The sequence below is a fragment of the Equus przewalskii genome, chromosome X (genome assembly GCF_037783145.1).
Source record: "Equus przewalskii isolate Varuska chromosome X, EquPr2, whole genome shotgun sequence".
In the NCBI taxonomy this organism is placed as follows: Eukaryota; Metazoa; Chordata; class Mammalia; order Perissodactyla; family Equidae; genus Equus; species Equus przewalskii.
In genome coordinates, this window is record NC_091863.1 from 14,380,980 (window position 1) to 14,400,562 (window position 19,583).

Below are 19,583 nucleotides of genomic sequence, written 5' to 3' on the forward strand. Positions count from 1 at the left end.
CAACAGTATTTGCCATAGCAGCTGTTTGGAGTTCATTAATTGATTGATGTGTTTTTCTTTTGTCCAGCTATCCAATTTCTTTTCCTTCATGTTTGAAAACTACACACATGTGTGTGAGAAAGATCCAGGTAAGTACAAAGTTTAGTCTTTTGAAAAACAGTTATTAAATATTGAATTGTCCTCATCAAGGGACATCAAGGGACTCTGAATATGGGAAAAAACTAAGAAATTTAACAAATGTCCACTTGTCTTGTCTATGTGACACCAAACAACTGGTGAAATCAGTTCAATTAGCTTTTTTCCTCTCTGATTGGTGTGGACTAAATTAACCATTTAATTTTTTCACTGTCAAAAAACTGAATTAGATTTAATTCAACATTAATTTGTTGAATACTTTCTCTGAACCACAATCTATTGATGTATAATAGTAGCTTAGTAAAGAGGATCTTATTTTTTATCCAGAAAACTTTTGTGCTGAGAGATCAAAGTATCTTGAGTGTTTCATAAAACAGATCCGGAGGGAAATGGTGGATTACGCACAGTTGGCCCCGTAATGTCTCTGTTCTCTGCATAGCTATCTGTCTGTCTGTCTGTCTGACTAAATAAATCATTTCAGATACAGGCAATATAGATGTGGTTCAAAAATTATTTAAAAATTATAGTTATTCATAAGGCATGTATTTCTCCTGCAGAGTAAGATCTGCCTATTGTTATCTTCAAGGTAGATGCTAGACTTAAAAACTGATTTTTTTAAATTTGGGCCGACCATTTTTTGCTCTAATTAAAAATAGGTATGGCACCTAAGAGCATCTTTTAAATAATCTGGTGAGCACCCTTCAAAGTGGCCAACGAGTGGTGTTTTAATGGCATGCTTTGAACTAAGTACATATGCATGAAACTAATTAAAGCATTTAATGATCTGTAGAAGCTTTCTGAATGATGGAATAGCCAACCCTGAGGAGTGGAGAGTGGGTGGAAGTGGGTATTTTGCCATTTTCTTTCTTTTAGATAATTGCAATTTGAAGACAGTTGTTTGTGCTTCTTGTTCTTTGGCAAAAATATTTCTGAGGGGAAATATAATAATGATGAAATGAAACAGCACTCTTTCTTCTGGTAACCTAATATTTCAATCCAGGCTGTGCATCAGAATCACTTATGGGGATTCATAGCCGCAGATGGCTGGATTCCAGCCCCAAGATATTTACTCAGGCTCTGTATTTTTAAAAATCTGCATTTAAAAAAATTCTTCAGGTGATTTAAAAATATTAAAAATTTTTTTTATCAAACAAGGGGACAGCGGTTTAATCTTATTATGTAAACTTTTCCCAGAGTATAACATACATTACAGAAAAGTACACAAATCACATGTATATGACTCAATAAATTTTCTCAAAGTAAACACACTCCCGTAACCTGCACCCAGAACAAGAAAGAAAACATTATCAAAGGCGCAGAAGCCCTTCTCTTGTCCCCCTCCAGTCATTACCCAACACCCCCATGACTACTTTCCTGACTTCTATATCCTGGATTAGCTTTGCTTCTTTTTGAACTTCTCTATATAAATGGAAGCATACAATTTTGAGTGTGGCTTCTTTTACTCAACATTATGTTTGTGAGAGTTATCCATATTGTTGCAATTTGGTCATTCTTATTGCTGAATAATTCCACTTTATGAATATACCGAAATTTATCCATCCTATTGTTTATGGACATTGAGGTTATTTTCAGTTTTGGCAATTAAAATGGTACTGCTATGCACATTTTTGTACATGTCTTTTTTGGTGAAGATATATATTCTTTTCTTTTGCTATACACTCATTTTCAGTTATATATTGCTGCATAACAAACCACCCCCAATATTTGGTGGTTTAAAAACAACAGCCATTTTGTTGCTTGTGATTCTGTGGGTCAGGTATTTGAACAGGGCTCAGTGACATGTCTTGTCTTTGTTCCATGTGGTGTCAGTTGGGCTCAGTCAACCTAGCCAGGCTGGGCAGGGAGGTCCAAATGGTTTTTCTCCCATGTCTGGGACTTCGTTGTTGGCTACTATCTTGGATACCTCACTTCTCCTCATGCAGCCTCTCTGTCCAGCAGGATATCCTGGACTTCTTTACATGGCAGCTGGATCCCAAGAGGGCAAAAGCAGAAGCTGCGAGGCCTCTTAAAGCCTATGCTCTGAACTCATACAGAATCAGTTCTGCCATATTCTGTTGGTCAAAGCGAGTCACAAGGCCAGCCACAGATTCAAAGGGGTTAGGAAAGCTCTATCTCTTGCAGGGAGCAGCAGCAGCATTATATTGTGAAGGGATGTGGATGCAAGGAGGCATGGTTCGTTGGGGGCCATCATTATAAAGATATACCACAACCCAGGAATGGAAGTTTTGGGTTATAGGGTGTGCATGTGTTCAGCTTTATTAGATACTGACAAACCATTTTACAAAATGTTGTACCAAGTTAGACTGTCACAAGTGTACAAGAGTTCCATTTGTTCCATATCTTCATCAACACTTGGAATTGTCCATCCTTTTCGTTTTAACCATTCTGGCAGGTATGTAGTGGTATCACATTTCTGCTTTAATTTGCATTCCCTGGTGAGCAGTGAAGTTGCTCACCTTTTTGTATGTTTATTGGCCATGTGGATATCCCGTTTGTTGAAGTGCCTGTTTGGATCTTTTGCCATCTTTCTATTGGGTTATCTGCCTTTTCTTACCAATTTGTAAGAGTTCTCTAAATATTCTGTATGTGAGAATATGAATCTTTGTTAGATAAACATATTGTAAATATCTTCTCCTAGTCTTTGGCATTTATCCTCTCAATCTTTAAATGGTGTCTTTTAATGAACAAACATTCTTAATTGTAATGTAGTCCAATTCTTTTCCTTTACAGTTAGTGCTTTCTGTGTCCTGTTTAAGAAGTTTTTGCCTGATATGATTGTGTGTGTATATATATGAGTGTGTGTATATATATACACACACACGTACTCATTTGTGCAAAAATAAATACAGGAGAAACCTACAGGAGAAACCAGATGCTAATGACATTGTTTACCTACGGGGAACGGAGGGATGGGTGGGAGCAGGACAGAGAGAATGGGAGAATGGCGATTGAGTAGAAGGGCTGAGATGAGAGTTACACTTCTCTGAGTATATGTTTTTTTAGTTCTGACTCTTAGAACCATGATAATGTTTCACGTTCCAAAAAAAAATAATTAATTAAAAACAAGAAGACAGTGTATGTGTGTGTGTGAGATTCCAAAATAGAATATACACTGTGACAAGTGAACCTAACTGTATTACAAATGAATGATATAATCACCTGAAGGAGGTGGGGAAGAAACAAACTAATCTGAGTAACAGTGGAAAATAGCACGTTAGCCATAATGTGCCTTGAGAGGTTTCATTTTTATTTATCCTCTGAGGGGTTTGCTGAGCTTCTGTGATATCTAAGTTGATATTTTTCATCAGACTTAGGAAATTTTTATCCATTAATTATTTAAAGTATCTTTCTTTTCAAGTCTAAATGTCTTTTATTTTGTGAATCCTGCTTTTAAAAACTTAGAAGACCCTGAAATATTTAAAATGTGGATTGCTATGCCTGTATTTCTAGATTTTGGTTTTGGTTTCACTTTAAAAATTTTTAACACTTCATAAATTTTGGATTTTTTATATTAAAGTAAAAGAAAAATTTTGATGCCCAGTGGTTGAGAACAATTAAAAAACATGACTACAAAGAAAATTTCCAAGTAGTTAACGAATTTTTCCCACATTTATTTGATAATGTAGTTTTTCACCATGATTTGTAGTGCCTTCTTTTTAATATATTTATTTAAAAATGTGTAATAGGCCATATTTCTGGGCTCTCGATTCTCTTATACATTTCTCTATTATAGAGAGAAATTATAAAATCCTAGAACCATACTGATTTAATTATTGTATGTAGCAGAAAAAGAGATTTAGAGATTATTGCTGTAAGTTGAGTGCAATTTTAAAATATTTTTCCAGCTTTATTGAAATATAATTGACATCTAACATTGTGTAAGTTTAAGGTGTACAACGTAATGATTTCATATATGTATGTATTGTTAAATGATCACTACAATAAGGTTAGTTAACACATCCATTATCTCACATGGTTACATTGTTTTTTGTGGTGAGAACTTTTAAAATATACTTTCTTAGGAACTTTCGAATATACAATAGAGTATTGTTAACTAGAGTCGCTATGCTGTACCTTACTGTAGGTTGCTTTCTGATGGCCCTCTTTGGTGGGAAAGTTCCAGACAACCTCCACCTCGGCCTGTTTGGCAGAAGTGCTGTGACCCCTAAGCAGGGTATATTAAAGGGACCAGAAGGTCACTTAACATTTCCAGATCTCAGGGCCAGATTAATGGTTTTTCCTAGGAGGACAGAATATGTTGAAACATTCTGGGTGTCCCAAAGGTGAGAGGTGACCTGAAAGCAGCTCATCTCCGTGTCCTACTACTGAAATTCCTCAAAACCAGTTCACAGGACTCGATGGGGAGACTCCATACATCCATTCCCCAGTCTGCTTTTTCACATCAGCCTCTTCCCACAGGTAGAAAGCCAAAGCTGCTATACATAGTAGTAGATGTAAACAGAAACTGGTGGAAGTGGGGAGTGGGATGGAGTGTGTGGAGGTGTTGTTTTGACTTTTCTTTCTGCTTCCCAGATCAGCCAAAATATCCTATCAGACCAAGTACTTTATATTTTTTGTTGCTATGGTGAATAGAATATTTTCCCCATTATATCTCCTCAATGATTATTGGTAGTATTTAGTAAAGCTTTTGATTTATATCTATTTATTTTGTATTGTGCTACTATAGAATAATAACATTAATGAAATTATTATTATTATTACTACTGATATTTATTAAATGTATGCCATGTCTTTTTTTTTTTTAGGAAGATTAGCCCTGAGCTAACTGCACTAATCCTCCTCTTTTTGCTGAGGAAGACTGGCCCTGAGCTAACATCCGTGCCCATCTTCCTCTTGTGCCATGTCTTTAAGTGCTTTAAATATATCATTTCACTTAGTCTTCATGACAAACCAGTGAGACTAGTATTATTATCATCCTTTTTGTGGATAAGAAAACTGAGGCTTAGAGGGTAACCTCCCAACGTTATTCATCTCTTCAGTGGTGAAGTTGTGATTCAAACCAGTGTGATTAACTTCTGTATTATTTTAATTCTCCTATTAATTCTGGGAGTATTTCCAATTGATTTTCTTGAGTGTAGATATTTAATTGCACTGGCCACAAGTAACTATTTTTATGTCCTTCTATCTAATAGTTACTATTCTTATTTCAGCCTCAATTCCGTTGGCTGGAGATAGCAGAACAATGTTAAAATGAAACAGTGAGAGTAGCCATCCTTGTTTTGTTAACAATTTAATGGAAAGACCATTGTTTTTGGTTTAAATTTTAAAAATTGTGTTAAGGAGGTATCCTTCCATTCCTAGTTTTCTGAGTTTTTTAAAAGTCGGGAACAGGTGTTGAAATTTATGAAATGTCATTTTGGCATCTATCGAGTTTATTATACAGACACTCATGGTTTTAATCCGGATTCACAATTGAGAAATGAAATAACTACAAATGCGGTTCAGTTGGTGCTTTTCTTTTTCCAGCGGTATCTGGAGCTTGTTTTCCAAGTGACATGTGGGCGGTAGAGGCAGATATTGTTTTTTTAAAAAATTATGGGCTTTAAATATTTCCTTGTCCAGTTTTTAAGTCTGTGCTGAATAAAAGAAAAGATTGTGTGTCGGGGATATTTTTGAGGTATTTTATTTAGAACAACTTGTAAAGGTATCATTTGGTTATAATTCAAGATTGTCTTATATTAGTTTAGATTCATGTTGACAGAATTGTAAATCAAATAGGTAAGGATTAATTCTAATTGCATGTTGCACAAATCTTCATATATTGTTGACATTCATTAAAATATTATTATTAGTGATTGCTGGGAGCCGTGGCTACATCATTTGATCGGCTGTTTGACAGGGTCCAGCCGATTAACGCCGAGGGGCGCAGGGTCGCCCCTTGGTGAAGAATAACCGGCCGGCCCCTCACATAGTTCTGAAACCTGTGCTGCTTCTAATTGCCCTTCATTCCTTTTCCTTTCTTAACCTCCAGTTTTCACTCCTTTGGGTGGCTGCTTGGGAGGCACTACCTCCCGGGAAAATTAAATATAGTAAGAGAATGTGACCACCTGCAGGTAACTTTCAAGATATTTTTCAGTTAATTAATGGAGGAGCACACAGTCCCATTTGAGACAAGCAGAAAGGAATCTTGCCCAGATAAGATGTCGAGTTAGGTTTATGGCCTCCATCTGGTTAATGTTTCCTTCTCCCTCCAGTTCTTTGTCTAAATATATATATATGCATCGTCCTTCTAAGTTTGCTGGTTAATTGGATGATCAAGAAGTATCTATATATTATTCTTGACCTTCTGCTTTCTGTTAAAATGTTATAGAGGTTTTCTCCTAAAAGCGATAAATAATAAATAATTGATGAGTAGAAGGGCCGAGGGGTGCAGGGATGCCCCTCGGTGAAGAATGGCTGGCCAACACCCCTGATATTTTCTGAATTATATGCATGCTTTCTATCAAGGTTATATCTATACTTATTTCTGTTTTTTATTCTTGAAGATACATAGTTTAGCTTAGCTTTTCAGCCCTTTACTTTACTAACAAAGTGATACTGTCTCCGGCAGTGTACTTAAGGGACTGTTAGCTCTACAATCTAAAAGACAAAGGAATGCTTCCACCCCCTAAAGGGCGCGAGGAAGTAAAGATGTTTAACTGCCCCCTGAGAATGCAGATAGCCCTGGGGATAAGATACCCTGGAGTCGCCTTTTGTTCCCATTAACCATCTACACTAATGGCGTAAATGATTGAGGGAGGCAGGGATGGCTCCACCAGGATGTAACCAGACGGACTGCTGTCCTGTCCGGAGGCCTGGACCTTCTCTCTTTGATTTAACTTTACCATGAATTACAACAGATGCCTAGGTACCTATCTCCTTTAGCTTAGAGACAACAAACACTAGTTAATTGCAGAGAAGACTACCATTAACCTTATCCTCTATAGAATAGAATGCTAATAAATATTCTTGTGCTCGTTTTTTTACTTCCTTATCTCTCTGAGAATATTTGTAGAACCGTTTCTGTACTAATCCTGAAAAATATATAAACGACACTTGTGCACAGTAAAGTTGGACTTGCTAACACCAACCCAAGTCTCACGTCCCCTTTTTTTTCCCCTCATTGCGCCGACGCCGTCCATCCCTCAGGAACCTGGACTCAGCTGGGGCGGGACCCCGGCAAGTTATAATAGTTATAGCCCACAAGGACAGTACTTGCATTTGGAATGTTAAAGCTTTTGCTTGTTTTTGTGCATGACCCACATTAGCTACCCACGTTAGGAAGAGAATCTATGTTATTCTTTTTTATGTGGCTAAAAACCAGCAGAAGGATTATGATTTGATGTTTACTGATATTTCATACTGAGTAGCTTTGGTTTAAGAATTGTTTTAGGGAAATGGTGCTTTTTCATATATTTATCACTGAACTTAGAGGAAATGAGGGTCATCAACTATATGGAAGGAAGGACCAGATTGAGCTTTTCTTTTTTTAAGAAGAAAAACAATATTTTTATTTTATTTTTAAACAACAAGACTGAGTTTTAATAACTGGAACTGATGGAATTGACTTGATGTATTAGCTGATGAGAAAGGGAGAGTTGACAGAGCGTGGGTAAAGGCAATGATTGGGAAAAGACAATGATTTCTTGTTTATACCTCACATAGTTGGGATTACCCAAGTCAGTTTTAAAATGATATAGTGAAACTGCTGGGTTGTTTTTATTTTTGCTTTTTGTTGTTGTTGTTGTTGTTTTCACAAGAGGAGCCTGATATTTCAGTGTGTAGAGTTAGGAAGAGTAAAGTTTTCCTTTGGAGCAGGATGTATCTCTAAGAATGACTAGCAAGTAAAAATGAGTGGCATGATCATTAAAATAGTTAAGTAGAGTGTTTAGGCTTTACCGCTTACATAATGAATCTGAGATAAAATTTACCAAGATGCTCTGCATTTCTAGTTTTCAAACATAAAGTGAAATAATTAAGTTATTCTCAAATCTCAAATCAAATCCAAATGAGAAAAATAACCTCTGCTGGACCACATTGAAGACAGACATTATTACTCCTAAATTTAACTTCTTATAAAACATCATCAACCACCACCAAAAAAATTTTGGGGTACACAATAATTTAGAAAGCATTTTAAAATTACCAAATATTATGACTAGAAAATTTTTTCAAGTTTAGTTCTTAACTGTAATCTCTCAGCATAACTGGATCATGAAAAAAAATGTATGCTGTCTACATCTGCTAAAATCATACCTTCCAAACATGTCCACTCTATATATTCAAAAAGCTAGAAACTGCTTGCAGAGAACTTCTGATTAATGAGCTTAGTAGCACTTCAGTGTTAATGAGTTGAAGGTATGTCATTGTCCTCTGTCTCAGTTATCGGTTACTGCAATAATACTGTGTGTTAAACAACCACAATAGCTCAACTGCTTTTTTGCTCACAAGTCTACAGATTAGCTGAGCACTTCTACTAATCTTGGTAGGCTTGATTTGGCAGTTTTTTGGATCTTAGCTGGAGTTCACTCATGTGTCTGGAGGTCTGCTGGCTGGTGACTGATCTAGGACAGCCTTGGCTAGGGTGACTCAGCCCTGCTCCACATGGTCTTGGAGCTTTCAGTAGGCTAGCCTGGACTTCATGACAGTGGCACAGTTTCAAAAGAGAAAGCATGGAAACGTATGAGGCCTCTTGAGGCCTTGGCTTGGAACTGGTACGTAGGACTCCTTCCACATTCTTTAGGCCAACACAAGTCACAAATCCAACCCAGCTTCAAGGGCTAGGGAAATAAACTCATGATAAGAGTAGCTGCAAAATCACATTAAAAAGAGCATGGCTAGAGGTTGGGATTGAGAATTGGGGTCACTTTTGCAATCAGTCGACCATATCCTCTTTTATCTTTCTCCACCTGACTTGGCCAGATTTCTGTTCCTGGGCCGTTTCATAGGCAATCTAGCAGGCAAGGGCCCCTGGATCTCAGCACCTCCTGAAATAAGCAATGCAGGCAACGTGTTATATAGAAATGTCTCTCCGAGAGAGAGGCCCTTTGGTACTTCTGCCTGTGGCTCGTTGTCTAACTTTATCTGCTTTGTTACCAAGAAGAAAAAAAATCATGTCAGAAAATTTGTTTTTATGTGATGAGAGAAGCAAGTCAATTATAGCTAAGTAAAATTTGAAGTGTTTAAAAGGGGAAAAAGTTGAATGTTGCAGTTTAATTTTCTGTAGATCCTGAATAGCAGCAGCTGTTTGAACCAAATACAATGCGTTGTTATGTTTTCAGCCCTATTTGTAAAAATCTGAGATATAAGAGTGGGCAAGAGTAGAGTTAGAGCTTCAGAGCACCAAAATATTTTGATTGACCGGTTTTCCTGGTGCTTCTGCCTCCCCTCCCCACTGATGAACTCATTGTTTTGGTGAAATGTTCACCCAGGAAGAGATTATGGTGATTCATCTGAATGTACCTACTGATCTCAGAACAAATCACTCCTCATGGTTATAAGTGGGAAACCTTGGTATTCATAACATTTAGCACAGTACCTTATAATGGGCTAGGTATTCAAGAGGTGTTTATTGCATTTAAGTATGGGAATGTTGATTTTTTTCCCCTTTTTGTCTTTCCTTTTCCAGAATTTGTCAGTCGACTTTTTGGTAATACCCACCAGGACGACAAGGATAGACAGGACTATGTGGGGTTGGTAGACGTCCCAGACTCCTATAATGGTCCTCGACTGCAATTTCCTCTCACTTTTACTGATATTGATTTACTTATTGAGGCCTTCAAGCAACAACAGGCAAGTGGAAGCAGATACTGCTCTGATTCTTGTACATAACATGTGCTCAATGACTATCGGTTGAATGAATGAATGAAAACACTACAGCAGAAATGCATTCGCTTGGGAAAAAGCTTCACATTAAGTGAGAGCTTAAATAGAAGTCTCCTCAGGTGCACAGAAACCTTCTATCTCTAGGCTTACAGCATTTCCTTTTTCTTTTTCTTGTTCTGAGATATAATTCACAAACTTAAAATTCACCATTTTAAAGTGTACGGTTCAGTGGTTTTTAGTACGTTCACAAGATTTTACAGCGATCACCAATATCTAATTCCAGAACATTTTCGTCACCCCAAAAAGAGGTGCCATACCCATTACCATTTCTTCCTCCTCCACCTCTGGCAACCACTATTCTACTTTCTGTCTCTCTGGATTTGTCTATTCTGAGTATTTCATGCAAATGGGATCATATAATATGTGACCTTTTGTGTCTGGCTTCTTTCATTTAGCATAATGTTTTTAAGGTTCACTCATGTCATAGTATGTTTCATTACTTTTTTATTTTTATGACTAATATTCTATTATATGGATATACCACATTTTGTTTATCCATTCATCAGTGGATGGACATTTGGATTTTTTTCTACCTTTTAGCTATTATGAACAAGGCTGCTATGAACATTCATGTGCAAGTTTTTGTATGAACATATGTTTTTAATTCTCTTGAGTATATACCTAGGAGTGGACTTCTGGTTCATATGGTAACTCTGTGTTTAACTTTTTGAGGAACTGCCAAATTGTTTTCCACAGTGGCTGCACCATTTTACATTCCCACCAGCAATACATGAGGGTTACAATTTTCCACAGTTTTTTTTTTGCCAACACGTGTTATTTTCTGTTGTTTTTATTTTTTTTAATTTTACTTTTATTATAGCCATCCTAGTTGTGTGTGAAGTGGTATCTCATTGTGGTTTTGATTTGCATTTCCCTAATAACTAAAGATGTTGAGCATCTTCTCACGTTTACTGGCCATTTGTATACATTCTTTGGAGGAATATCTATTCGGATCCTTTGCCCGTTTTAAAATCAGGCTATTTGTCTTTTTATTATTGAGTTGTAAGAGTTATTTATATATTCTGGATAAAAATCCCTTAACAGATACATGATTTGCAAATATTTTCTCCCATTCTTTAAGTTGTCTTTTCACTTTCTTGATAATGTCCTTTGATTCACAAAAGTTTGTAACTTTGACAAAGTCCAATTTATTATTTTTCTTTGGTTGCTTGTGCCCTTGGTGTCATATTTAAGAATCCATTGCCAAATCCAAGGTCATCGAGATTTACCCCTATGTTTTCTTTTAAGAATTTTATAGTTTTTAGCTCTTACATTTAGGTCTATGAGCCACTTTCAGTTAATTTCTGTATACTGTATGAGGTAGAGATCCAACTTCATTCGTTGCACGTGGATATGCAGTTGTCCCAGCACCTTTTGTTGAAGAGTCTCTTCTTTCGCCATTGAATGTTCTGGGTACCCTTGTCAAAAATTAATAGGCCACAGATGTATGCACTTATTCCTAGACTCCTAATTCTGTTTCATTGGTGTATGTGTCTATCTTTATGCCAGTACCACATTGTATTGATTACTGTAGCTTTGTAGTAAGTTTTGAAATCAGGTAGTGCAAATCCTCTGACTTTGTTCTTTTTCAATATTGCTTTGGCATTTGGAGTCCCTTGCAATGAATCTGAGGATTGACTTTTCCATTTCTGCAAAAAAGCCCATTGGGATTTTGGTAGGGATTGCACTGAATCTGTAGATCGCTTTGTGTAGTATTGCCATCTTGACAATATTAAGTCTTCCAATCCATGAACATGGAATGTCTTTCCATTTATTAGGTATTTAATTTCTTTCAGCATTGTTTTGTAGTTTTTAGTATACAAGTCTTTGACTACTTTAAATTTATTCCTAGGTATTTTATTCTTTTGGTTGCTATTGTAAAAGGAATTGCTTGAATTCTCTTTTGGGTTGTTCATTGCTGATGTTTAGAAACAAAAATGATTTTTGTGGGTTGATCTTTTACTTTGCAACTTTGCTGAATTCATTTATTAGCTCCAGTAGTTTTGTGTATATATGTGTATGTGTGCATTATTTGCGATATTCTATATACAAGATCATATAATCTGTGAATAGAGACAGTTTTACTTCTTCCTTTCTGATTTAGATGCCTTTTATTTCCTTTTTTTGCCTAAGTGCTATGGCTAGAACTTCCAGTGCAATGTTAAATAGCAGTGGGGAAAGTGGGCATGCTTGTCTTGTTCCTAATCTTAGGGGGAAAGCTTTCAGTCTTTCACCATTGAGTTTGATGTTACTTGTGGGTTTTTCATAAATGCCCTTTATTATGTTGGGGAAGTTTCCTTCTATTCCTAGTTTTCTGAGTGGCCAGCCCTCTTGTGATGCCTTTATTTGGCTTTGCTATCAGGGTGATGCTGGTCTCATAGAATATTAGGAATTTTTTCCTTACCTTCTATTTTTTGGAAGAGTTTGAGAAGGATTGGTGTTAATTCTCCTTTAAATGTTTAATAGAGTTCACCAGTGAAGCTGTCTGGTTTTGGACTTTTCTTTGTTTGGAGGTTTTTGATTACTGATTCAATCTCTACTTATTCTAGATCTGTTCAGATTTTCTATTTCTCCTTGAGTCAGTTTTGGTAATTTGTGTGTTTCTAGGAATTTGTCCATTTCATTTAAGTTATCTAATTTGTTGGTGTGCAATTGTTCATAATATTCTCTTATAATTCTTTTTATTTCTTTAAGGTCAGAGGTAATGTTCCCGCTTTCATTCCTGATTATAGTTATTTGCATTTTCTCTCTTTTTCTTGGTCAGACTAGCTAAAGGTTTGTCAATTTTGTTGATCTTTTCAAAGAATCAACTTGATTTTGTTGAATCTCTCTATTGTTTTTCTATTCTCTATTTCGTTTATCTGCACTCTAATCCTTATTTTCTTCCTTCTGCTGGTTTTCAGTTTAGTTTGCTCTTCTTTTTCCTGTTCCTTAGTGTTAAGTTAGGCTTTTCATTTGAGATCTCTCTTCTTTCCTAATGTAGGCATTTACAGGTGTAAATTTCTTTCTGAGCATTGTTTTTGCTGCATCCCATAAGTTTTGGTATATTATGTTTTCCTTTTTGTGAATCTCTAAGTATTTTCTAATTTCTGTTGTGATTTCTTCTTTGACCCATTGATTGTTTAAGAGTGTGTTGTTTAATTTCCACATATTTGTGAATTTTCCAGTTTTCCTTCTGTTATTAATTTCTAATTTCATTCCATTGTGGTCAGAGAAGATACTTTGCATGATTCCAATCTTTTTAAATTGATTGAGGCTTGTTTTGTGGCCTAACATCTGGTCTATCCTGAAGAATGTTCCATGTGCACTTGTAAAAAAATGTGTTTTCTGCTGTTTTTGGGTGGAGTGTTCTGCAGAGGTCTGTTAGGTCTAGTTGTGTGTGAGGTCTCTGAAGTCTCTGTTTCTTTAGCATGTGTTTAGCTAGTGTTTTGACAGAGATTTTCTTGAACACTAAGAGCCATAAAAAAAAAAAAAAGGAAAAAAAGAGAAACCTAGTGTTTGCAGATTGGCTCTGTGTTGGTACACTCCTTCACTGCTTGACCAGGCTGTTTACAAATCTGTCTTAGCCTTTACTTCCTGCTTGCACTGAGCCATTTTTAAGTTGCCTTTTTCTTGATTCACCTTTTGCTTGGTTGCTATAAAGTTTGACTGTTTTCGAGAGTTCCAACAAAGTTGATTCCGACAGGTTTTTTTTGCTTGATTTTTCAATGTTTCTGTGGAGGGATGGGACCTTAGAGCTACCTATTCCATTATTTTCTCTGACATCACCCCAGAACCTTCATTCTCAGATTAGAACCGTAAGGGCATACCCTCGGAGTAAGAGTGAACTAGAAGTCGTTTGACTCTGTAGGGATTGAAGCAAAGCCTTGAATCATCTAATTCCTGAAATTGAATTGAGATCATCCTAGATAGCTAGTGCTCCTAGCCACCTGCCAAAAGAAAATTTAAATCCTCTCTGGGAGAAAATAGGCCTCAAGTTATTTCTCCAAGTTTTCATATACAATATCCAGAACATAATACAAATATTAACCAAGCACAGGAGGATACAAGATTAATGAAAGAAAACTGAGGCAAACAACAAACAATCGAAACAGACCTACAGAGTATTTGGATAATGGCATTATCAGACTCAGAGTTTAAAATAAATATGCTTAATATATTCAAGGAGATAAAAGATACAACAAAAATCCAAGGAGCTATAATGGGAAAGATTGATAATTTTGACTTTTTAGAAATTAAAAAATTATGTTAAGGGAAGAGTAAAAGGTTCAATAGTGTACAATGTGCTTTCATACATAAAATAAATATGTAAATATTATATATATTTTTATTTTAAAAAATTGAGCTGAAATTTGCATAAAATTCATCATTTGAACCATTTTAAAGTGTATGATTCCGTGGTTTTTAATACATTCAAAATGTTGTGCAACCATCACCACTATCTAATTCCAGAGCATTTTCATCACCCCCGAAACAAAACCCTGTACCAATTAAGCAGTCACTTGCCGTAGCCCTGTCTCTGTGAATTTGCCTAATCTGGACATTGCATATAAATGGAATCATATAATATGTGGCTTTTTGTGTCTGGCTTCTTCTGCTTGGCATAAATGTATTCAAGGTTCATCCATGTTGTGGCATGTATCAGTACCTCATTCCTATTTTGAGTTGAATAATATCCTTTGTATGAATATGCCAAATTTTGTTTAAGGGATTCTATATTTATACATGTGTTTGTATATTCGTATGTGGTTATATTAATTTTTGTATGCTTGCAGATGCATAGAATATCTTTTGGAAAGATACTCAAGACACTTTTTAAACAGTGGCTATTTCTGGGGACAGGGTTGGGGACTGAGGTCTGGGGAAGAAATTGCTTTTCATGTTATACTCCTTTTTATTGTTTAAATTTTTATTTCAAGTAAAAAATGAGATTTATTTCTCATTTAAAAGCTAGCTACTTTTAAAAAAAGAAATATTCTTTAAAAGTAGTATTTTCTTCCCTCAATGCCTTTAGAAGAATGTGAATATTTTAAGTTGCTGTTTAATCTGAGAAACCAACATCTCAGTTAACTCTTTTGAGTATTTAGTATTGCAATTGTAAACACAATTATAATGCTATTGAAAGATAGCATTATAAGCAAGTACTAATATTACCAAAGTGATTTTAGCCAATTGACAAAGGGCCCAGAAGAACTATTTTAAAAATAGGAATTTTCTCTTGTTGCAATATATTCTCAATAAATATTTGTTAATTTAACTTTGAAAAACAAAACAAAACAAAACAGAACTGCCTCTTCAGACAGCAATTCCCCTGATTAGTGCTACAAATGGACCAGAAAATCTACAATGGCAAGTTAAGGTAATACTGAAGCCGCTGTTGGGAATCAACTGATTAAATGTACAAATTGAAATAAATCATTATATAAAAGTGTTTTGCCTGTTCCTTTAAAATGTGGCTAAAGGAAAGTTCACAATGAATTTAGAATGCTTTTGTGGGGAAAATTCTTAGCAGTTCCTTAGGTCTTGGACAGACAGGAAATATGGGTCTCTCCCTGCTAATCAAGATCCAGGGGCCCTTCTCTTTCCTCCTAATTCTCACATTGCTTCAAATTCTGTTTCCTGTGTTTTTAAAAAATATTTAATCATGAAAATTCTCCAAACTTAAGTCATATGTTTTTGGGGTCTGGGATAGGAAATAATTTTGTTATTTTAATAGTTATGAAAATGGAAATTTAATAGGACACCACAAGACAGAATTGTTCCAAAGAGTTCCATCTGTCCTGAATCTCATACTCAAAGCAGTATCTGAATGATATGTAGCTATGACCCCTCTCTCAGCCTTCAATAATCTAAACCAGTGCTGTCCAATAGAAATATAATGCGAGCCACATACATAGTTAAAAATTTTCTAGTGGTCACTTAAAAAAGTAAAAAGAAACAGGTGAAATTAATTTTAATACTATGTTTTACTTAATCCAACATATAAAATTATCATTTTAGTATGTAATCATGTTAAAACTTTTTAATGAGAGATTTAACTTTTGTTTCATACTAAACCTTTGAAATCTGCTCTGTATTTTGCGCTTACAGCACATCTCAATTTTGACCAGCCCCATTTCAAGTGGTCAACAGCCCCAGGGGGCTAGTGGCTGCCATATTGGACAGCACAGGTACAAACAGTCCTGACCCATCAAGTGGTGTTAGCAGATGTTAAATTTGTATCAGCTATATTGCTTTCTGGATTATGTATTTGGAACATTTTATAATTAAATGGAGAACAAAACACGGGACTTAAAACAAACAAACAAAAATCCGGGGGAGAAAATGGAGTAAATCTGTCCAAAACAATGATATCATCAACACCGTAACTGGAGGAGAGCAACGGGATGAATAGTCATAATAGGAGATAATCCAAATGGTTTATTTGGGTTTGGAATATGTTTTATACTTAGAGCTGTATATTAATGTGCTTGCTGTTCTGTAAACTTTCATGTCTGTGCACCAAATATTGAGCCACACTTGGGATGCTTGGCTCAGGAGTTCCTTGGGGCTTGTCTGGCTGCCTTGTGAGATCTCCCATCCCAGCACCACACCTACTTACCATCCCAGGTGGCAGGCTGTCCCAAAAGCAAAGCAGCCTCTCTTCCACAGGCTCTCTCTGCTTCTCTTTCTCAGTTTCTCTTCTTTCCCTCCTTATCTTTTATTTATTTATTTATTTGTTTATTTATTTATTTATTTATTTATTTGTCTGCATGGTTCCTTAGGGCAAAGGAGTCTCCTGTTTTTCCTGTCACTTCTCTTGGGCTCTAAGGGCCAAGAATAATCAGCAATGTTCTGTGAATAGGTGATGTCAGTTAAGACCGTGAGAGTATAAATGTCCTAGGAATGTTTATTTGTTCATTCAATTTACAAATCTCTAGCGAGGGCTTATTATATGCCAGACACTGTGCTAGAATAATCTATTTAATAATAATTTAGAGATTATCCTGAAATACAGCTACCTGAAATGTGGTCGTATGCTCTACCTCTATAGCTTTCCACACAGTCATGCATTTCTTCCTAGTTCATCATATCTATTTCCTCTGCTTTGCCTTCGCAGATACTTCATGCTTATTATGTGTTAGAAGTGCTATTTGAAACCAAGAAAGTCCTGAAGCAAATGCCGAATTTCACTCACGTAAAAACTTCTCCCTCCAAACAGATAACAATCTGTGGTAAGTTTCAGAGCAGAGTTGCCAAATTAATATTTAGGAGTCTCTTGGTTCTACATCATTTGCCTAATTTGAAAACTGTGTAAATTGGACTGTATTAAGGGAAAAGTGTTAATATAGAGTTATCTATCATGATAATACTGTTCCCCATGTTGTCTTTGTTTTGCATACCAGCTGGCAGGAATTAATTATGTGAGAAATTAAAGAACTCATAGCTTTTTATAAAGACAGGCAGCATTTTAATATGGAAAACCACCCATGGGTGGAATAAGTGTTCTTTGCCCTCCGTCTAGCTCTCATTATCTTTGTTCCATGTTGCTTTTTCTAGGTGGGCCTGTGCATGCCATTATACTGGGAAGAGAAAAGCCCAAGGCAGGGTGGAGATTAAACTCCTCTCTGCCCTTGGCTGCTGTTTTAGATTTTTCCAACTGGTCTCTGCAGTTTTTAGAAGACTGGGAATGTCCCAGAAATCTGTTCCTTGTTCTTTTAAATAACAAGATTTGAGATTTTGTTATCATATAGGCCAGCCTGGCAGGATATTGCTTCAAGAAACGGTACACATTGAAATTCAACACAGTTGGTGCTCAGCATGGTTGCAACTGTCTGAGAATGGAGTGCGTGGAAGGAACAGCAATTCCCTTAACTTCTAATTAAGCCTTTAGGTTACAAAATAGTGATTGTTATTTTCCAAATCAGTTTTTAGCCCGTGTTTCTTTTACTCTGGCAGGTAGAAGTGGATTTGACAATCTAATTAGACCATTTCCATTTCTAGCATCTGATAGTGGTGACAGGGACTTGATGTAGCAGTACATGCTTCATGACATGCCCTGACTCAGACTTTTGAAGAGTCTTTAATGGTTCACTTCCAACCTACTCAGGCCACCACATCTCTGCCTAGCAGATGATGCATCGCAGCAGTGGGGGCCTTTTATGCAAGGCCTCACCAGCTCTTACTTTTCATGGAGATAAAGAATTTGGGGTTGTGAGGCTCAGGAAGCTATGCCGACCCACAAAGCCTATGGACCCAGGGCTAGATTTGCTATCGGAGTGTATACAAGCCAAACAGAGAGTCAGATCTGCTCCCACATGTTTCCAGTATACCTCCAGTTGCCGTTGTAGACGTGTCTTTGGATAAAAGGATCTGGAAGAAGACATAAATTAATTAGAGGGCATGAAAGTCATGGAATCACACAGTGTAAGAACCGAAGGGTTGTTACAGAGACCATCTAGTCTATCGCCTGCTCTTACAGATGAAATTCAGGCCCAGAGCGAAAAGTGTATTGCCTTCCATGCATTTCTGTGAGTAACTCCACCTACCCCCCTACCCCCACAAGCTCACTCAGCTAGTTAGTGGCAGGGTCAGAGTTAAAAATCAGGTCCTCTGCATCCCAGGTTAGAGCCAGCGCCCATATCTGCTATCCCAACTCCCATCATGCATTTCTCTGACTGATGTTTCATTTTTCATCATGAGACAAAGACTAGGGAATGGATTAATTAGTTCTGTTCATTTAAAAATCTCCACTTCTTGGGCATTTATCTCCAGACTTTTTATATGTAGCACTATTGGTAGAGGGAAAAGCCAGGCTAGTAGGTTCCCTTAGTGTGGGAATCATTATTTTCTGTCTTTAATAGCCCTACTGAACTTAGAAAAATTTGATCATCATTTAAAATAAAATCTAAAATTGGGGCCATATTTTCAAAAACATCTTCTGTTTAAGACAGTATTAGGAAAGGGAGAGAAATTGTGATGAAACTTCACCATTGTTTTAACTTCCAGATACATTTTTCACATGCACATCTAAACATGCTACATAGTTCTCAGCATGCATGAAATATAGGAGGCATTTTAGTCTATAGCTATGTTATAAATGATAACTAACTCTGCACTCATGTTTTTGTTTGCAGTGGAAATATCTTTGTAACTGTCTTTCCCTGATACACTGAGTTTTATCTTTTGCTGTCCAACTAGAAGTTAAAATTATTTTATAGCCTTAACACTTAATATGCTGAAACAAATTCATTTTTTAGCATGCCAGCTGGAATAGTTCTGTCTATCCAAATCTTTGAAAGATGAGCCACCCTGAAGAAAGGAAAATAAAGTAATTAAAAATATATATTTAACTCATAAGTAAAAAGTCCTTCCATTTTTATTTCCTTAGATTTAGAATGAGATCATTTGAAAGCAATGAGATTTATGTATACAATAGCATTAATATACTCTTAGTATTATAGTCATTTTATAAATATATGGTAGAGATATAAGATTTTAATTTTATTATTCCCATTATAATTAGAGTCTTCTGTTGCATATATTTGGTTAATTTTGATTGT

The 19,583-nt window shown here is 36.1% G+C and overlaps 1 protein-coding gene across 21 annotated transcripts in view; it reads left to right on the plus strand.

Annotated features, from left to right (window-relative positions):
• Positions 1-19,583, plus strand: part of PPEF1 (protein phosphatase with EF-hand domain 1) — a 122,710-nt gene that overhangs the window by 50,850 nt on the left and 52,277 nt on the right. For all 21 annotated transcript variants that reach the window (XM_070605260.1, XM_070605271.1, XM_070605257.1 and 18 more), the window contains 3 exons: positions 68-128; positions 9,785-9,948; positions 17,141-17,255. In XM_070605260.1, coding sequence (XP_070461361.1) covers positions 68-128; positions 9,785-9,948; positions 17,141-17,255 — 340 coding nt within the window. The remainder of the gene's footprint in view (positions 1-67; positions 129-9,784; positions 9,949-17,140; positions 17,256-19,583) is intronic.